This window comes from Falco naumanni, chromosome 8 (genome assembly GCF_017639655.2).
Source record: "Falco naumanni isolate bFalNau1 chromosome 8, bFalNau1.pat, whole genome shotgun sequence".
Lineage (NCBI taxonomy): Eukaryota > Metazoa > Chordata > Aves > Falconiformes > Falconidae > Falco > Falco naumanni.
In genome coordinates, this window is record NC_054061.1 from 2,414,547 (window position 1) to 2,429,863 (window position 15,317).

The following is a 15,317-nucleotide window of genomic DNA, read 5'->3' on the forward strand; positions in this document are numbered from 1 at the left end:
TTGACTGATAGTTTCAAATTACTTTTTCAATGATTAGTCAAATTCTAGTTTTGAGCAACTACTTTTTAGCAAACTTTTTTTACATTTCCTGCGTGCTTAATATCTTGAGCAGTTTTGTTCAATTACTTTTCTTTAAGACTTCTAAAATGTCTGTGTTAGTATCCAATTACTTTTTAATAATTATCTCAGCTGTGTTAATACGAAATAGTTTTAAAAGTTAAGTCTTGGGCAAGAGGAAAAATAGTATCAAGCTAAACCTGTAATGTAATGAAGAAGTGCTGTTCATGTTGTAGTGGAAACAAGGAGGAAGGAATGTACTTGTACTTGCTTTCAGATACAGGGGAGAATCTTGTATTTTAGTTGGTGGAGTGGTAACTCTGGATTTCTGCGGCTGTCGTTTCCTCTGTTAGAACTTGCACAGAGTGTAACAATACCAATTCAAAGCGATTCTGTTGCCTCTTGCTGAGAAGTGTCTATGGCAGTAATAAACTCCAGAAATTAGATACATGCAAAAATCCATCCGTGGAGAACATTTGGAGTTCTGGATTGCCATGCAACTCACAGTACAGGTGTCAGGAAGCATATAATGGATCTGTAAATGGAAACTACAAATTATATTCCATGGTTGAAGGTAAAAAAAGGCAGCAAAATGAAATGGGTGAAAGAGAAGAGCTGAACAGTACTAGGGCTTAAGTGTGAACATGCATGAAAATAACATTTTTCAGGACTTGATTTCATTATTATTAATTTCTAATAATTTCAGAATTGTTCACGTGGAAGTTTGCCTTTCTGTGCCAAATAATTCCTTTCCTTTTGTGCTTTGTACTTGCATTAGCATCTGTGCGGGGGGGTTGGACCAGTTGACCTCCTGAGGTCCCTTCCAGCCTCAACCAGTCTGTGATCGTGTGAAATCTGCTGTTACGTGATTTGTTTCTGAAATATCCCACGCAGCATTTATACAGCAGTGGATTTCTACCCCATGCTATTCATATAGGTATTTCTGAATATCTCGCTCTAGAAGCATCACCATTTGTGTAGTGGGGATCTCCACAGGACTGGTGTCCTGCTCAGAAATAATTTATCACTGTTTCTTTTGAACTTGCAGCACTAACTGTGCGGCAAAGTCACAAACATTTCCACTGCTGAAAAGATTGTTGGGGTTTTCTTGGTGGTGGTTTTTATGTATGTTTGTTTGTTCTGGGATTGTTTTTGGGTTTTCTCCTGTAAATATAATCAGTTTCAAGGAAGGATCAAAGAGGGGTAGATAAGTCATGCAGGAAAAAGTCCTCATTAAGAGAACCGTCATTTCCAGAACAGCGTGGGAGATGGAGACTCACCTTTCATTAACATCGCTAGAACATTTGATTCTACGTCTCCTGGTTTTCCTATAAGAATCTCAAGAAAACATCAGTTAAATGTCAGTTTCCATTTATAAACAGAACTAATTATATTCAGAAGATCTAGGTCAGTTTTCATCTGCCTGAAGAGCAGCGCTGGAGTTTTGCCCTGTTACATTTGTTTTGAGAACGTGCCCTGGGTATTGCACGCAGCAATTTGTATGTTTCTGGGGACAATCTACCCCGATATCCAGCTTAACAGTATTTTAAAGCTGCTGACAGCAAAAGCAAAGCTACTCTGCGTCCTGCTTCATCGGGGCTGGGGCGTGGGGGGAGCCGGAGGTGCCAGTCTGCCTCTGTTTACTGTCTGTCTAAATGAACTTTCCCCCAGCTCTCTTAAAGTTTCTTCTGGTTTGGGAAGTGCCCTGCTATTGCCAGGGAATGCTTTTGCAAGGCTGAAATGTGCTTAAGGACTCTATTATGTAATGGCAATAACGCTTATTTGGAACTATCACAAATTACGATGGGTAACACCTACTAAATTCTCGTCTAGAGAAAGTTAAATCGTCACGTGAAGAACCTGAAGAGTAAACAAGCTCTTCTTACCCCAATCAAATATGTTTCTGAATACAGCAAGAGTTTTATATTTAGCTTTCTCTCCTCTTAGTGTGTAATCTGCTCTTGGAGCTTTTTACAAGTAGACTTTCCTAAGATCTGGAACAGCTACTGCCCTTCTTTGCCAGTAATTTCAAAGTCAAATATCAAAAGTACTAGGTAATGGAAGACATGCTTTTGTCTGAGTTTGAAGGAAAATGAGATGTGTTGCAAGGGTGGAGCAAGCGATACCATCTTTTTGGCAAGCCATTTGTTGTTACTGTCACATATTGTTTCTTTATGAGGAACCACAGTGGCCTATCTGGAAGCAAAATGAGTTTCCAGACTTCCCTTGATGTCACTTGAATAGGTGGAGATGGTTCCTCCAGGTAGCCAGTTCATCCAGCGGTCTCGCTTACCTCCTCACCTCCAGCCACAGTCAGGCTCCTACCAGTAACCGTCCCCAGCTCTAGTGCCCATGAGCCTCTCGGCTGGTAACGCTCCAAACATGCATCAAACAACAAGGATTTTGGTTTTTTACATTTTCTGAAGCGCAAGATGGGACTTATTAGCAGAGCCCCCGGTAAACATTGGCTCTTCTGAGTCTGTCACTGTGCTTGGGTTTTGGTAGAGAATTGGCTCAGTTTGCCATCTGCTCTTTGCGTGGGCATGTCCCTCTGTGGACGATGCTTGGCTTTTAGGTGCCCAGAGAGGATGCGTGGGTCTTTGCCCCCAAATCTAGACATCAAGTTATTTCAGTTTCAAGTTGCTCAAGCATTTTTCTTGTAGTAAGTTGATTTTGACTTTTGTTGCACGCTATCTTCTTTGCAGCTTCTGTTTTTCTCTCCTGTTGCTAAATGGTGGGGCTGAGCAGATTGGGAAGTGTATTTCCTCTCTCAAGAGACAGAGTTAACTGTATGTTTTGGTGCTTAGTTTCACCTCGCTAGGACTACACTAGTTGTAAAGCCTGTGGATCTATATTGGGCAGTCTTAAAAACTTCTGATAGGTAACCATGGCTTTGGTGATCAAATTGATTCTCTGCTGTGACCTGTTATAGAAGTTGGGTTACAAATCCTCATAAGCGTACTGATCACACAAAGCAGGGGCACAGAGAGGGAAACCTTTTGGATGGTGAATTAGAGGGACAGAGGAGTGTAAAATTTACCATAGTCTTGGAGTCTAGCATGCCATGTATACTTTAATCTGCATTATCACTTACGGGTGTCTTTTTTTCTGAAATAAATGTACGGGTCCTTCTTGTAAATTGGGAGCCTGTGTCCTTCATTAATGGCTGGAAATTTCCAGGGCTTCGTTTCTCACTTCTTGGCGTTTCATGCTAACACTGCTTGCCTAAAAGCCAAGGATAAGGAAGATAGAATTTCGCATGATCTAGGAAATGGCTTGTAACTAGCTGAAAGGTGATTCCTGTTGGTTTCGTGGATAGAGCAGGTGCCTTGTTTCCTGTCTTCCAAGAACTGAGAAGGTAGCAGTGAAAATGGATTCTCAAGCCCACGGGCAACAATGCTTGCTGGTGATGGCTGGCTTTTTAAAATGGAAATTTAAGATGATGGCTACGAAGCGCCTTTAAAGGCAAGATTCTGCAGTGGTATTGAAGCCTGAGACCTGCAAGTTCACCCTGCAGAGCTCCTCTGAACTCAGCGGCACTAGGGAGGGCAGAGGCTCAGGAAAGCTCCTTTCCTTGTTGCCAACTGCAAAACCAGTTTGGGAATAGGTTTGTTAGGGCTGCTGCGTGTAGTTTGCTGACCCGTGCAGCAGCGTGGCCTTGAACTTCAGTGGTTTAAGTGAAGATTGTTTCTAAGTCTGAATGCAGCAAGGACCTGAGTATAGCCAGGACCAAGCTACACGTGGCTGGCTGTTTCCAGGCATCAAAGTATATATATAAACATGAACGCTGTAGTTTATAATGCTGCAGTAAGTTTTATACACGTATAGTGTTTGTGAAACCTGAAGAAGGGTAGGAAAGGTGCTTTGCCTTTTTTCAGCTGTGGAGTTCAGTGCTTTGCCAACCCATGAGACTGAAAACCCATGACTGCAAATGTGGAAATTCATTCCTTAAGGGAGAGGCCAGTGTGAATATATACCTTTTTTCTTTTTTCTGTTGAATTGTGAATGCTTTCAAGCTAGTGCTTGCAGTAATGAGGGGCTCTTGTGTCTTCAAACACAAAAGCTGAGCTCTTCTATGAGTTTGCTTGCAAAAAGCTGGAACTTGAAGAAAACATTAAATATCACAAGACGGAGCACAAGAGCTAGTAATGCTGCACATGTCATTGTACATGGTTGTAGTGGATTGGTGACGTTTATGCCAATGTAATTTGGCAAGTGTAGGGGAAAGGAAAAACCAAAAGGCATAGTTCTGGCTACAGCATCGAAAGGTTCTATGAAATGGCATTGCATTTACTCGACTTTCTATTTTAATAAAGTTGTATATACAGATAATGTAGAAAGATCAGTGTAATAAAGAGTTGTAGTAATTGATCCTTCTGCTCTTCTGTTGTTTAATTAAAGCTGGCCTTTGCCGGAGTTTGACCCAAGTCAGATCCGACTGATTGTGTATCAGGACTGCGAAAGAAGAGGACGGAATGTCTTATTTGATTCCAGTGCTAAAAGAAAAATAGAAGATGTTTCCGTGTCGGTGAGTATTTTACTAATTTACACGGTTACTGTCTATATTTTTTTAAATGGCAAGACTGATAAATCGCAAATGTTCTGTTTTATTCACATTAACATTGAAAGTTTGGTTATATGCAGGACTGTATTTAAATTCCTGTCAAGTTGCAAATCATTCAGGCTTCAGTGATTCTTAACAGCTTTAAATACTATAGTGATCTCTTTATTCCTTGGCTCATCTACTTTCTGCTCTTTCAAAGAGGAGGATTCCTTCCTGGGGCTGCAGCAGGCAGTGCTGGGGAGCTGAGGCAGGGCATAAACAGATATTTATGGATGTGCCTTTATGCTGTGGTGGGGTCGGCATTCTTAACCAGGAGATCCTTCCAGTGTCCTCTTGTGTCCCCTTTGGTTAGCTTTTGCCAATCTTTTCTATGCTCTGCTGACAGTTTTTTCACACAAAGTTACTTGAAAACTTTTCCTCTGTTTGCCCTTTTGGCATGGTCTGCATGGTAATCTATTAATTGAAACTGTAATGGATGCAGTCAGATGAGGATACTTCCTTCTAAGGGCTCTGGCCAGAAGATTAATTTCTAGCCACAGTGCTGTTGTAAGTGGTTGTGTGAGGTTGGACAACTTAACTGCGCTGCTTTGAACTTCCTTTTCACCATCTCTAAAAACATTTGCAAATAATTTTAAGCTCTGCAAGCAGAAAGCACTGCATGAACTGAAATTTATGATCCCAGTTGCTTTTACCCGTAGGACCTACTAAGTTCTGTAAGCAGGAGTAGACAAAAAAACATGTTACCCCCCAAGCCCTGGTTTCCATGTTGAGTGTTGGGAGTACAGCCAGAAGGTTCTTCATCCATCTTTGTAAACTCTTCCAGCCTGTTGCTGAGTGCTGCCAGCCTGATCGCTTCTCGTCCTGGTCCGCAGTGCTTCCTGTGTCCGTGTATCCTAACCTCTGGGAGTCAGTTTGTGTCTCATCAGGCACTGAATTCCAGGCTTCTCCGTCACTTACTCTAGCGCTTTTATAGCCCTGAGTCAAGATCCCCATTTCCTATTTCTTTTTGAGAATTTGGGAAGTAAAGCAAGCTTCACAAATGTTGAACAAAGTGCAACTTTCTTTCTCTTTAATTTTAACTTGTTAGAATAGCTTTATAATTTATAAGTTCCTGTTCTACTAGATGTTCTTGCCAGGAAAATAGGTTATTAAAGACAAGAGATCTTTAGAAGTGGTTTATTGGTACGAATTGCTGGCTGTGCTTATTACTATTACTTCATTAATTATGAAGTATTACTTCATTAATAAAAAAGATGTTGTGCAGTATAAATCCTCTTACCATAATTTCAATTGATTTCTTGAAAGCCTAAAACCTTTTTAAGATAGATCTGTTCTTGCATAGTGGAGTTGCAAACTTCATTGTTTTGGTTTATTTCAGACAGATCATTGAGCGTGGCAGCTCAGCAGCAACAGAATAAATGGCAGATAATGAAGCTAATATGGTTCCATATTAATCTCTCCTTCTTTTTCTTTGCTAAGGGGGGGTGGGGGGAGGGAAATAGCTGTATTCACCATCTCTGTGGAATGAGTATGTGAGACTGGTGGAAGAAGACTGTTCCCAGGGTGTTCCTAATGCCCAGTACTCATCTCTAGTAACTTGATACATTTCTTCTTTCTTGTGGTATTAGGAGACTTCAAAAGAGAATATATTGAAACATTTGCTTGCCATGATATCTGCCTTCTGCAGCACTCAGATAATGTGAGGCAAAAACTTTCCTCGTAAAACAAACTGCAGTAGCAGAAACATTCTGCAGGTAAAAACGTGCAGAAGAGTCCTCTGCTCGGCTTGCTGCAAGCTTAGTACAGGCTTGTACAGTTAGCAGTACGTACTGGCCATTTTCAAGGAATTGCATTGTTTATTTTTCTTGCTCTTTATCATGATTTTCATTAACAAAGACACACCCTGCCTATACAAAGCCAGATCTTGGCTCTAAGCACATTCCAAGGCACTCTTGCCCTTTTGCAGCAAAACGTGTGTGGGCTGGGTGCTCTCTTCTGAAAGGGTATCTGTTCACCACCCCACAAGAGCCAACGCTTTCTGCATCTCTTGTGTCCCCCCCGCCCCATTTCCAAACATGATTTATACCTCTGGATTTACAAATAACACTAGGGGGTAGATTTGCAAGAGTGCCTAGTGGTGGCCAGACTGTTCTGGCTGAAGTCTAATTGGGAACTGAGAGGGTTTCAGTTTGCTTTATGTGACTGTGCTCTTCAGTTCCCATTTTCTGTTGCTTATGAGACGTGAAGGCAATTACAATTTAAGAGTTGTATGCCTGCAGCAGGATGAGATATACTTTGCTCTATTTTATATATCAAATCTTTACATATGTCAAGAGTTGTGTGCGGTGGACCAAAGTTGAACATGGCTCAGTCATCTGAATTCTGTAAGGGAAGGTATAATTATAAAATTTAAGGAGCATCAGAGCAAACTTTTCCAGACATAGATGTTTCAAGAAATAAAACAGTAAGGTCTGACTTTCTGATGAGTGAAAACTGCAGAGTGTGTGCTCACGCCAAGCTGGGTTCTAGTTGTTAAAGCATTACTGGGTTCGTGTTCTCCATGAGGGAAATGTGACTGTAACACAAACTTGGATTTTGTGTTTTCATTGGATATTAAATCAACCTCTTAGTGTCTTCAGTAAAGCTAAATATTAGGTAAACAAGAATTCTGGGAGGGTATTGCACAGAGACAGAAAACAGTATGGCCACTAAAATGTTTCAGTTGCTCAGGAGAAGTAATGTTTTCCCTGGGTCTTGCTAGAGTTAAACTTGGCGAGCCACGCTGAGAAGCAGTCTGGTGACTCGGAGGGCTGGCGGCTGCACCGGGAATGTTGGCCAAAGGCTGTGCCAGGCTTTCCACCGAGGCCAGGCAAAGATCTGCCTGAGGCAGCTGTGGGCACTTGGCATGGGGGGGAGGCAGAGAAATCCCCTTTGTGAGTCCTATACCTTTTTTGGTGCTAAGCAGGAGAGGTTCTTCCCCAGCTTTCCAGGGGATGGGCTATTGATCAGCCAGGCTCTGTAAGCAGAGCCGAAAGGCTGCTGCCTCCTAGCATAGAAAGTTGGGTAACTCCCCTGCCTTGAGTTCTGCCAGGGCATCCCAGAAGAGAGTGGCTGCCCTTTCCAGCCCGGTGACGCTAGGTCATGAGCAAATGTATCAGGACAGGCGTTTGCATATTGAGTGTACCAGGGCAGCGTGTGATACGAGAAGTAGATGTTACTGACGCCTTTACTAAACAGTCTAGTTCCACACCCAAACATCCACATCCCTTGGATTTTTGGATATCGAAGTCCTTCTGTGGGCAAACTCATGGTTTTGATCCACTGTGTCCTCTAGAGAGTTACTTCAGGGTTTGTTCCTCATGCTAATAAGCGTCTCGTTTCTAATCAGACTGTATTACTAGATTTGCAGGTGACAGAGTTACAACCTATGACTGATTTCTACCAGTAGACTCATTTCTGTGCTTGTCTGCTCCTTCTCCTCTAGCAGCTCCCTGCTGCTTTCTGCTCAGCTGTACCACCGGCCCTGGCCGCCTGCGCGGTGCCCTGTGGCTGTGCGAGGTGCTGCCCACATCCACCCCTGAGTTTCCAAGCCAGGAGCTGTGTGTGACCACAGGTGTACTCCTCCAAGAGCTCAGATACGGAGCCTGGTTTGAATTTCAAATCTAGCACAACAGGCAGCTCCTCTTCCTTTTTAAGATGCAGAGGCCAGCTGGCCCGGCCAGTGCTGAGCTTTCAGCCTTGGCTCTGCCTTTCCTGACCCCTGTGTGCTTGGTTTCTCAACCTTGACATTGCATTCACGCTAACCTTACGCGAAGGCTGTGTTGTATTTTACTGTGCCGCTGCCGTTGCGTGGTACATGAGTTATGTCACCGTAAATGTTGGTGTGCAAAGGCCAGCTGAAGTACGAGGGTTTTTCCTCCAAGGGCTGGCAGTTGCCTGGGAAAAGGATGCCGCAGAAGTGGTGCCACGAGGGAGAAGTGGGGAGTAAACCAAAGAAGCTGGGAAGGGGAACCATGCATCAGGGCTTTCCTCGGAGCAGGCTGAACGGGTTCAGGGTCAGGGTTAGCTGTCTCATTGAGCTGCTCATTTTCCTTGTTAAGTTGTCCACTGATGACTTATGACAGGACAGCGGTTACCGTTTGGGATTTGACTGAAGATTGGTGCTGATGGACACGTAAGAAGCTAAAAGATTTCCTAAGTCTAAAAACAAGCCTAGAGGAAGGCATGGAGTCCAGGGAGGAAGAAGCACCATCAGGGGACCATGAGGAAGAGAAGGGAGGAGAGAAAGCAAGAGCCACGCTGTGCACTGTGCTGAGCAGGGATCTAGAGTTTGGGTGGTGTGGCTGAGAAGGGGAAAGACAAGGAATCAGAGAAGGGCAGTGGCTTGTTCCTACAACCCAGAGGCAAAAGACGATTTTCAGAAGCAGTTTGTTCTGTTTTTGTGAAGAAATGAAAGTGTGGCCTGGGCTGCAGAATTTGAGATCTAGAGGTGCGACAGGAGACTTGGATTTGAGGAATGAAAAGTTCACTTTTGCCATGTAACCTGGTTGTCTTTATCTTTGAGATAATGTAACTGAAAGGTCATATGATATTTGATCCCCTACTGCAGCAATTTCTTTCACTCCGAATGTCATATTTATCCCAAAGTAGAAAAATGGCATGCTGTTTTAAACAAGCCAGGATTAGCCATGTGTTCTAATATACTTCAGCACTGGATAAATGTTGAACAGCAAATTGCTTTGAGGGATTAGTAATTGGAGAGCAAGCCTTTTGATTTTAGGTGAGTTGTGTGAAATGGAGACTCTGGTCTCTGTGTGGCTCTCGGTGGACAGAGTTCCAGCGAGCGGACAGATAAAGCTGTAAGCCCAGAGACCGAGTTGCACCTTCTTAGCTCTGCTTGTTCTCTCTAAACAGAAATGGAAGAATGCTAGTGGAGTGGGGGAGTGTAGGGTTGTCTTTACTTCTTTCACTGACCTCTGAGTAATAGAGGAACTTGACTGCTCTGGAAATAGAGGGGGAATGTAGCACTTGGCAGCTGCATTTTAAGAAAGTTACTGGATTTTTAGAGCAGCACTTGGAGGGAGGAAATGAATGTCTTTCAGGTTACTCTCATGTCCTAGGTGGATGCATATATTTAATTACTTATTCAGACCAATGCATATTAATAAAGCAAAAGAGTTAATTTATCTATTCAGGAATAGTTTTCCAATGTTGCTGAAAAACTTGTTCTAGAAATGAGGTACAGAGCTCTTGGAAGAGTGGCAGCTTTGCTTGGAAATACAGATTTCTTTATCGCTACCACCACAGTGGTATTTGAGCACCTGCTGTTGCAGAGAGGTAGAAAAGAGTAAAGCATATGATGACATTTCTCTTTCCTTCTGTCACTTACAGCCCTCACACACACGCGTGCAGTCTGGATTTAGTTCAACACACCAGGCTTCTTTCAAGTTTCTTATTATCCCCGACCCAAAACTTGTCCAGCAGAAATTCCTCTTCCTCTGCGCAGCACTGGCCATGTACTTTCCACTTAGTGAGGAATTCATAGACCTTGTTGCAAAGAGTTAAAGGTCTTTACTGATAGAGGTGGAGAAAAGAGATTCCAGAAGCAGAACTGTAGAGGAAAACTACTTTGTACCTGTTGTACTATAAAGACATGTTACTCTTAAGTTATCTTCAGTACTACCTGATAGGTCTTCCAAGACTTTGAGCAGATGATGACCTCTAATGTAAGAACTGTGACTGTCAGGGAGTCTTTAGAACAGGGCGGTATCTGCAGCAAGTTGGCAGAGAAAGAACAAGACTGTGACCACAGCGGGGAGAGTAGCGTGGCAGCCAGGAGCAGCAGCTGCCCGCGGCATCCTTCCAGCAGATGTTCTGCTCTCCAGCAAAAGTGAGCACTTCGGAGGACTCCAGCAGCACTTTGCCTAGGGATCTGATTTCTTGCAACTGTGTCTGTTTGGAAAGAAAATCCACAACTTTGAAACTTTCCCTCGCACAGTTCTTAAATAATTAGGTTACCTTTTTATTTTTGGAACCAGGGTTGAATATCTTTGGAATATTACATTGGAATGCAAGTAATCCCACTCCTTTGATGCATAATATTTTAAGATTTGTAGTATCTAAAATACCATTGACATTTGGAGCAGAGGAGAGGGGCACTGCAGATAACTCATTGTCCAACAGGTTATTCTTAAGCAAGTGCTACATTTATAAAAGAGCAAACACCGAAATTTGTCAGTGATCTGCATTTTAGGAGGGATTTACTGTTCACAAGGTTCTGAAAAGTGGTATGTGAAAGATCCTGACCTCCTTTACAGACTCCTTGCAGGAGTCTTGGTTCATTAAACTCCATTGCAAAGACCAAACAGCCGTTTTCCTGGCTTGCTATTTAAATTAGGCAACTATTACTTCAAGATACCAGACTCCCAATGGATCTGGGGAAAGTTGCTATGCAGAAAAATGCAGTGATAATGAGAAGAAATGATTTAGAAGTCAGTCGTTTGCAAACTTAGCCAGTTTATTTTCTTAATGCACAGAATTTTTTTTCACCTGTGAAATGCATTTACTGGCTTTACAGTCCCAAGGAAGCTTAGTTAGTTAAAACTGTAACTTTTTAGAAGGAACTTTCAACATCTGATGGAAAATGCAAGCTGAAATGTGGTTTGCCTGCAAAAGCTTCTGTAACCCTGTGGATTTTATGTGGTTTTATCACATGATGCTTGCCTAGCCTAGGACATTGTTGTTTGTGTCAGAGATAAAATGCAATTCTAGTTCACGAGTTCCCTCTGAAGTCATATGATGATCATTCACATGTTCCAGCCATTGTGTACTGTGCTCAAGCCACAGTTACTAGCTATTAGCAAATCTACATATTGCATGAATTCAACGTACTCAAGACGATGTCGTAATGAGAGGATGCTACTATGGGAGGTGTATATGTCAGTGAAGCACAGGACTGAGCGGCTAGTGAGTGCTTCCTTCCCCTCTGCCACGGAATTGCTGATTTGTCTGCACATTTTTCCTTAAGGCTTTCTGTGGCAGCAGTCACTAATGGGGGGAACAGTGCAGACTGCCGTGTGGAGCTCGATAATCCCTGACATTTTCTGTTGTTTTGCTAAATCTCACCCTACAAAATCTCACCTAGGGCCAAATAAAAGTCACCTATCCCTAACTGCGGGCGAGATTTAGCAGGGAAAAAAGTAACCTGCGCAGCCTAGGACAGAGGCATGGGATTCCCACCTTGTCCCTCATCAAAGTCCTTTGGCAGCAGTAGGGGCAGTCATCTTTTTGTATATTTTTTTCTGATTATAGAACAGTCATGAAGTTACCACCCTTTGTCTTGAGTATTTCACACTTTTCCTTATGCATTTTCCTTTTTGCATAGCTATTAAAGATTGCACTAGTTTGAGATGCGGATGTGTGAGTCCAGAGGAAGCTGTGACATGTAACAGCACTTCTGTATTTCCATCTGTCCCTCGAATCTCACTTCCCATAGGGTTTGCTTCCAGCTTGCTCTTACTGGTTTGGTGGTTGTATAGGAAATGTTAATGAGGAAGATCTTAGGGCAGAGTTAGTATGTAATTTTGAGCAGTGTAGACTATTTCTGTCTCCTAGTGCTGCTCACTAGCAAATTTAAGTAATGCCAACCTTACGTGGGTGTGTTGAAGTGTAATGAGTATATGAAAAATACGTTAAGATCTTTAGGTGAAGAGGGTTGCCTAATGCAAGTGTAAATGACGTTAACATGGATGCTGATTCTGCTTGGGATACTGAGATTCCACCAGGGAAATCGCAAATGTTTTTAGTGAACAAAACAGTAGTGGGGCATCTCCCACGCAAGTGATCGGTAGTACTGTGTGTGTGTAGTGGACACAGGTCCTGCCTACCCTGTATGTCAGCTCCAGCTCCGCCTGAGCCCTCCTAACTCCCTTTTTTGCTATGCTTTCTGTCCGAATATTGCAGATCACCCTTTGGACCATTTCTCCATGGCTTTGTGAAACTTTTCTGGCCTCTCTGTAACACTGTGTTTTTAAGCTTTGTCCTTTCTCAGCCTCACAGTTCCCTCGTACTGAAAACAAGAGGAGCATGTCACCTCTGTGCCACCCTTTAACAAGACCGGGGACTTAGACACAGCTAGGGAGAGATCTATAAAAATAAGTGTCTTTTCTCTCCACTTACTCTTGTAATGTGAATCTTTCTTGAATTGCGTGTTGTTCTCGCTTGGTTATTCCTAATCAGTGTGTTTTTCTGTACATCGTGAAGTGCTCCTGGTCGTGATCTGGCTGGCATCGTTGCTCTGGAGGGCTGTGTCCATCACACTGCCATGTCACCTCTGCCCCAGTGGGCACAGGGAGCCAGATGAAGACAGCTGGAGCCTATTGTTGCCATCCTTCCATTAAATGCTTTGGTACTGTTCTTTCTGCTAATCTTGGGTCTAAAAAAGTAGTTGGTAAAGCTTCAGGGTCGGATGGCTACTTAGGAACATGGAGTTGGAGTGACCTGTTACCTCCTAGCTAACTGGAAGTAAAACAGCTCAGCTTTTTTTCCATACAGCCAGGCTGCAAGAGATAATAATAAATATTCTGTTAACTGTTTTCCTGGGGTGTAAGCCTTTCAGCTGTTAAATATCTTACTTAAACAGGGTAGTACAATGCTGCTAAACGGTGATTTCAGGTCATGGGTCTTCGTCAGTCACGTGTTGTCTATATTTCAGAAACTCTGCAGTGATGCTCAAGTGAGAGTTTTTGGGAAATGTTGCCAGCTGAAGCCTGGAGGAGACAGCTCTTCTTCCTTGGATAGTTCAATCAATTCATCCTCCTCGTTCTCTGATCCAAAAGAACAATGCCCAAAATACCAGGTGAGTCACTCTTCCTGGTTTTTTTTTGCGTAACCCATGTCAAATGCTAATGGCAGGTGAGGTACTGAATGTTTTAAAATGCTTGAAATTAGAAGCTTGTGGTGGAGAGCAGTTTTCAGACTTTGGTCCTAACTCAGTAATGTTTAATTCTGTAGCTTTGAGTTTGAACAAGTCTAAAACCAACCAGCTGGTTCTCTCAGGATGTCTCTTGAATGGCAGCAGTTTCTCCAGGACATTTACTGTGTCTTAAGACCCAAGTGATAACACTTTTTTGGTACAACCAGCCTTGGCTCAAATACCTTATCTTGGTATAGATGAGGTAGTTTATTTTACATTATTGCTAAATGCCAGGGAAATAACAGAGTAACACGCAATCTATTGGGATAGTCTGTGTAACAAGGGATTGGGTGCATTAGAGTTTAATTTTGCTTAAGAGATTTTGGCCATGAGGGTAGCTAGAGTCATCTGACACGGATATATTTCTGTCATCTCTCCTTCCATGGATCACAAGTGTTTTATATTAAGCCACCCTAAAATAGATCTAAGCCCTTCCACTCTTTGTAATGAAGTAATTGTGTGTTTGGGGGAAGCTGCTATCTCCACAACCTATTCTGAAGTACAGTACTACTGATGTCTTAATCTACCGTAGATATAAATGAAGAACCTTTCAGTGCTGACTTTCCCACTGTCACGTTAGCTCCTCTATATTTGGCAAACTGCGTATTCTTGTTTTCTCTTTCTCATCACACTCTTTTCCACAGCTTTAGTAAGGTGGCTGAAGATCTGTTTTCCATTCCTCCCTTCCTGGAAGGGCATTTAGCCGCAGTTATGAAAGGAAGAGGCATTTCTGTCAGCAGCTTCCTTCCAGCATAAAATAACCTCCTTCGTGCATTGTGTGACAAGCAAAATGATGCCCCCCACTATCCATAGATTGTCTCTCCTGCTGGGAGGCTCTATGCAAACAATGGTCAACATTATTAAAGGAAATTAATTTTAGTGGTTGGCACAACAGTGTATTTTAAAGCTGTGGAAAGTTTTCCTTTTCAAGTCCCCATTTCCTCACGCGTATCCTTTAGTCAAAATCTTACTGAGTTGAACTGCAATGACGTGCAGCTATGTGACCGGCTCAGAAAGCGTGTGAGAAACTTTCATCTTCAGTTGGTTTCCACAGTGTATTTATTGTAAACTACCTACTGCGTTCCCTGTGCTCCTTTCAGGCTTCCCCAGCAAGCGAGCAGAGCGCCATAAGTACAGGAGTTCTTTACTGCACAGTAAAGTTTTGTATCATGTGTGCAGAAGGGCCGGAGTAAGTTTGTCCAGACAGACGTTGGTCAGCCTGGCATTTCCTAACTTCCAGCTGCTGTGTCTAGTAACCTCGGGAGTTACTTAATGTATTTGCGGTATTTATAAGTTCGTTTGTTTGTTTGTTTTGAAAGCTGTAAAATGGAAGTCCAAACAATACAATGCTGTAGGACTTTTAAAATAGTTCTTTATGTTTCCCATTGTTTAAATACACTTTGACTATATATGAGCGATTTCAATTGCAAGGTGAAATACAGGATTTTGTTCCAGGCTTCCATATTTTTAATTACATCCTATCCAGTTCCCTCACAAATGTGATTAGAATCCATTAAGATGAAGCTGGCTGGTTCTAAGCTTGCCCACAATTACTTGCACATTACGGTGCTGGCATTACCTCGGTACCTGCTTGTCAGTGTAGTCAGGACTGAAAGCCTTTCTGATCTGTTTATCACGACATTTGTCATCTGTTTCTGTACTGCATTTTTAATTTACATAGGTACTTAGTTATTGATAGGACAATAGGTACAGTAAATGGGA

The 15,317-nt window shown here is 42.6% G+C and overlaps 1 protein-coding gene across 3 annotated transcripts in view; it reads left to right on the plus strand.

Moving 5' to 3' along the window:
• FNIP1 (folliculin interacting protein 1) overlaps positions 1 to 15,317 on the plus strand; it is a 70,157-nt gene that overhangs the window by 26,171 nt on the left and 28,669 nt on the right. For all 3 annotated transcript variants that reach the window (XM_040602888.1, XM_040602891.1, XM_040602889.1), the window contains exons 2-3: positions 4,459 to 4,585; positions 13,335 to 13,478. In XM_040602888.1, the coding sequence (XP_040458822.1) occupies positions 4,459 to 4,585; positions 13,335 to 13,478 (271 nt within the window). The remainder of the gene's footprint in view (positions 1 to 4,458; positions 4,586 to 13,334; positions 13,479 to 15,317) is intronic.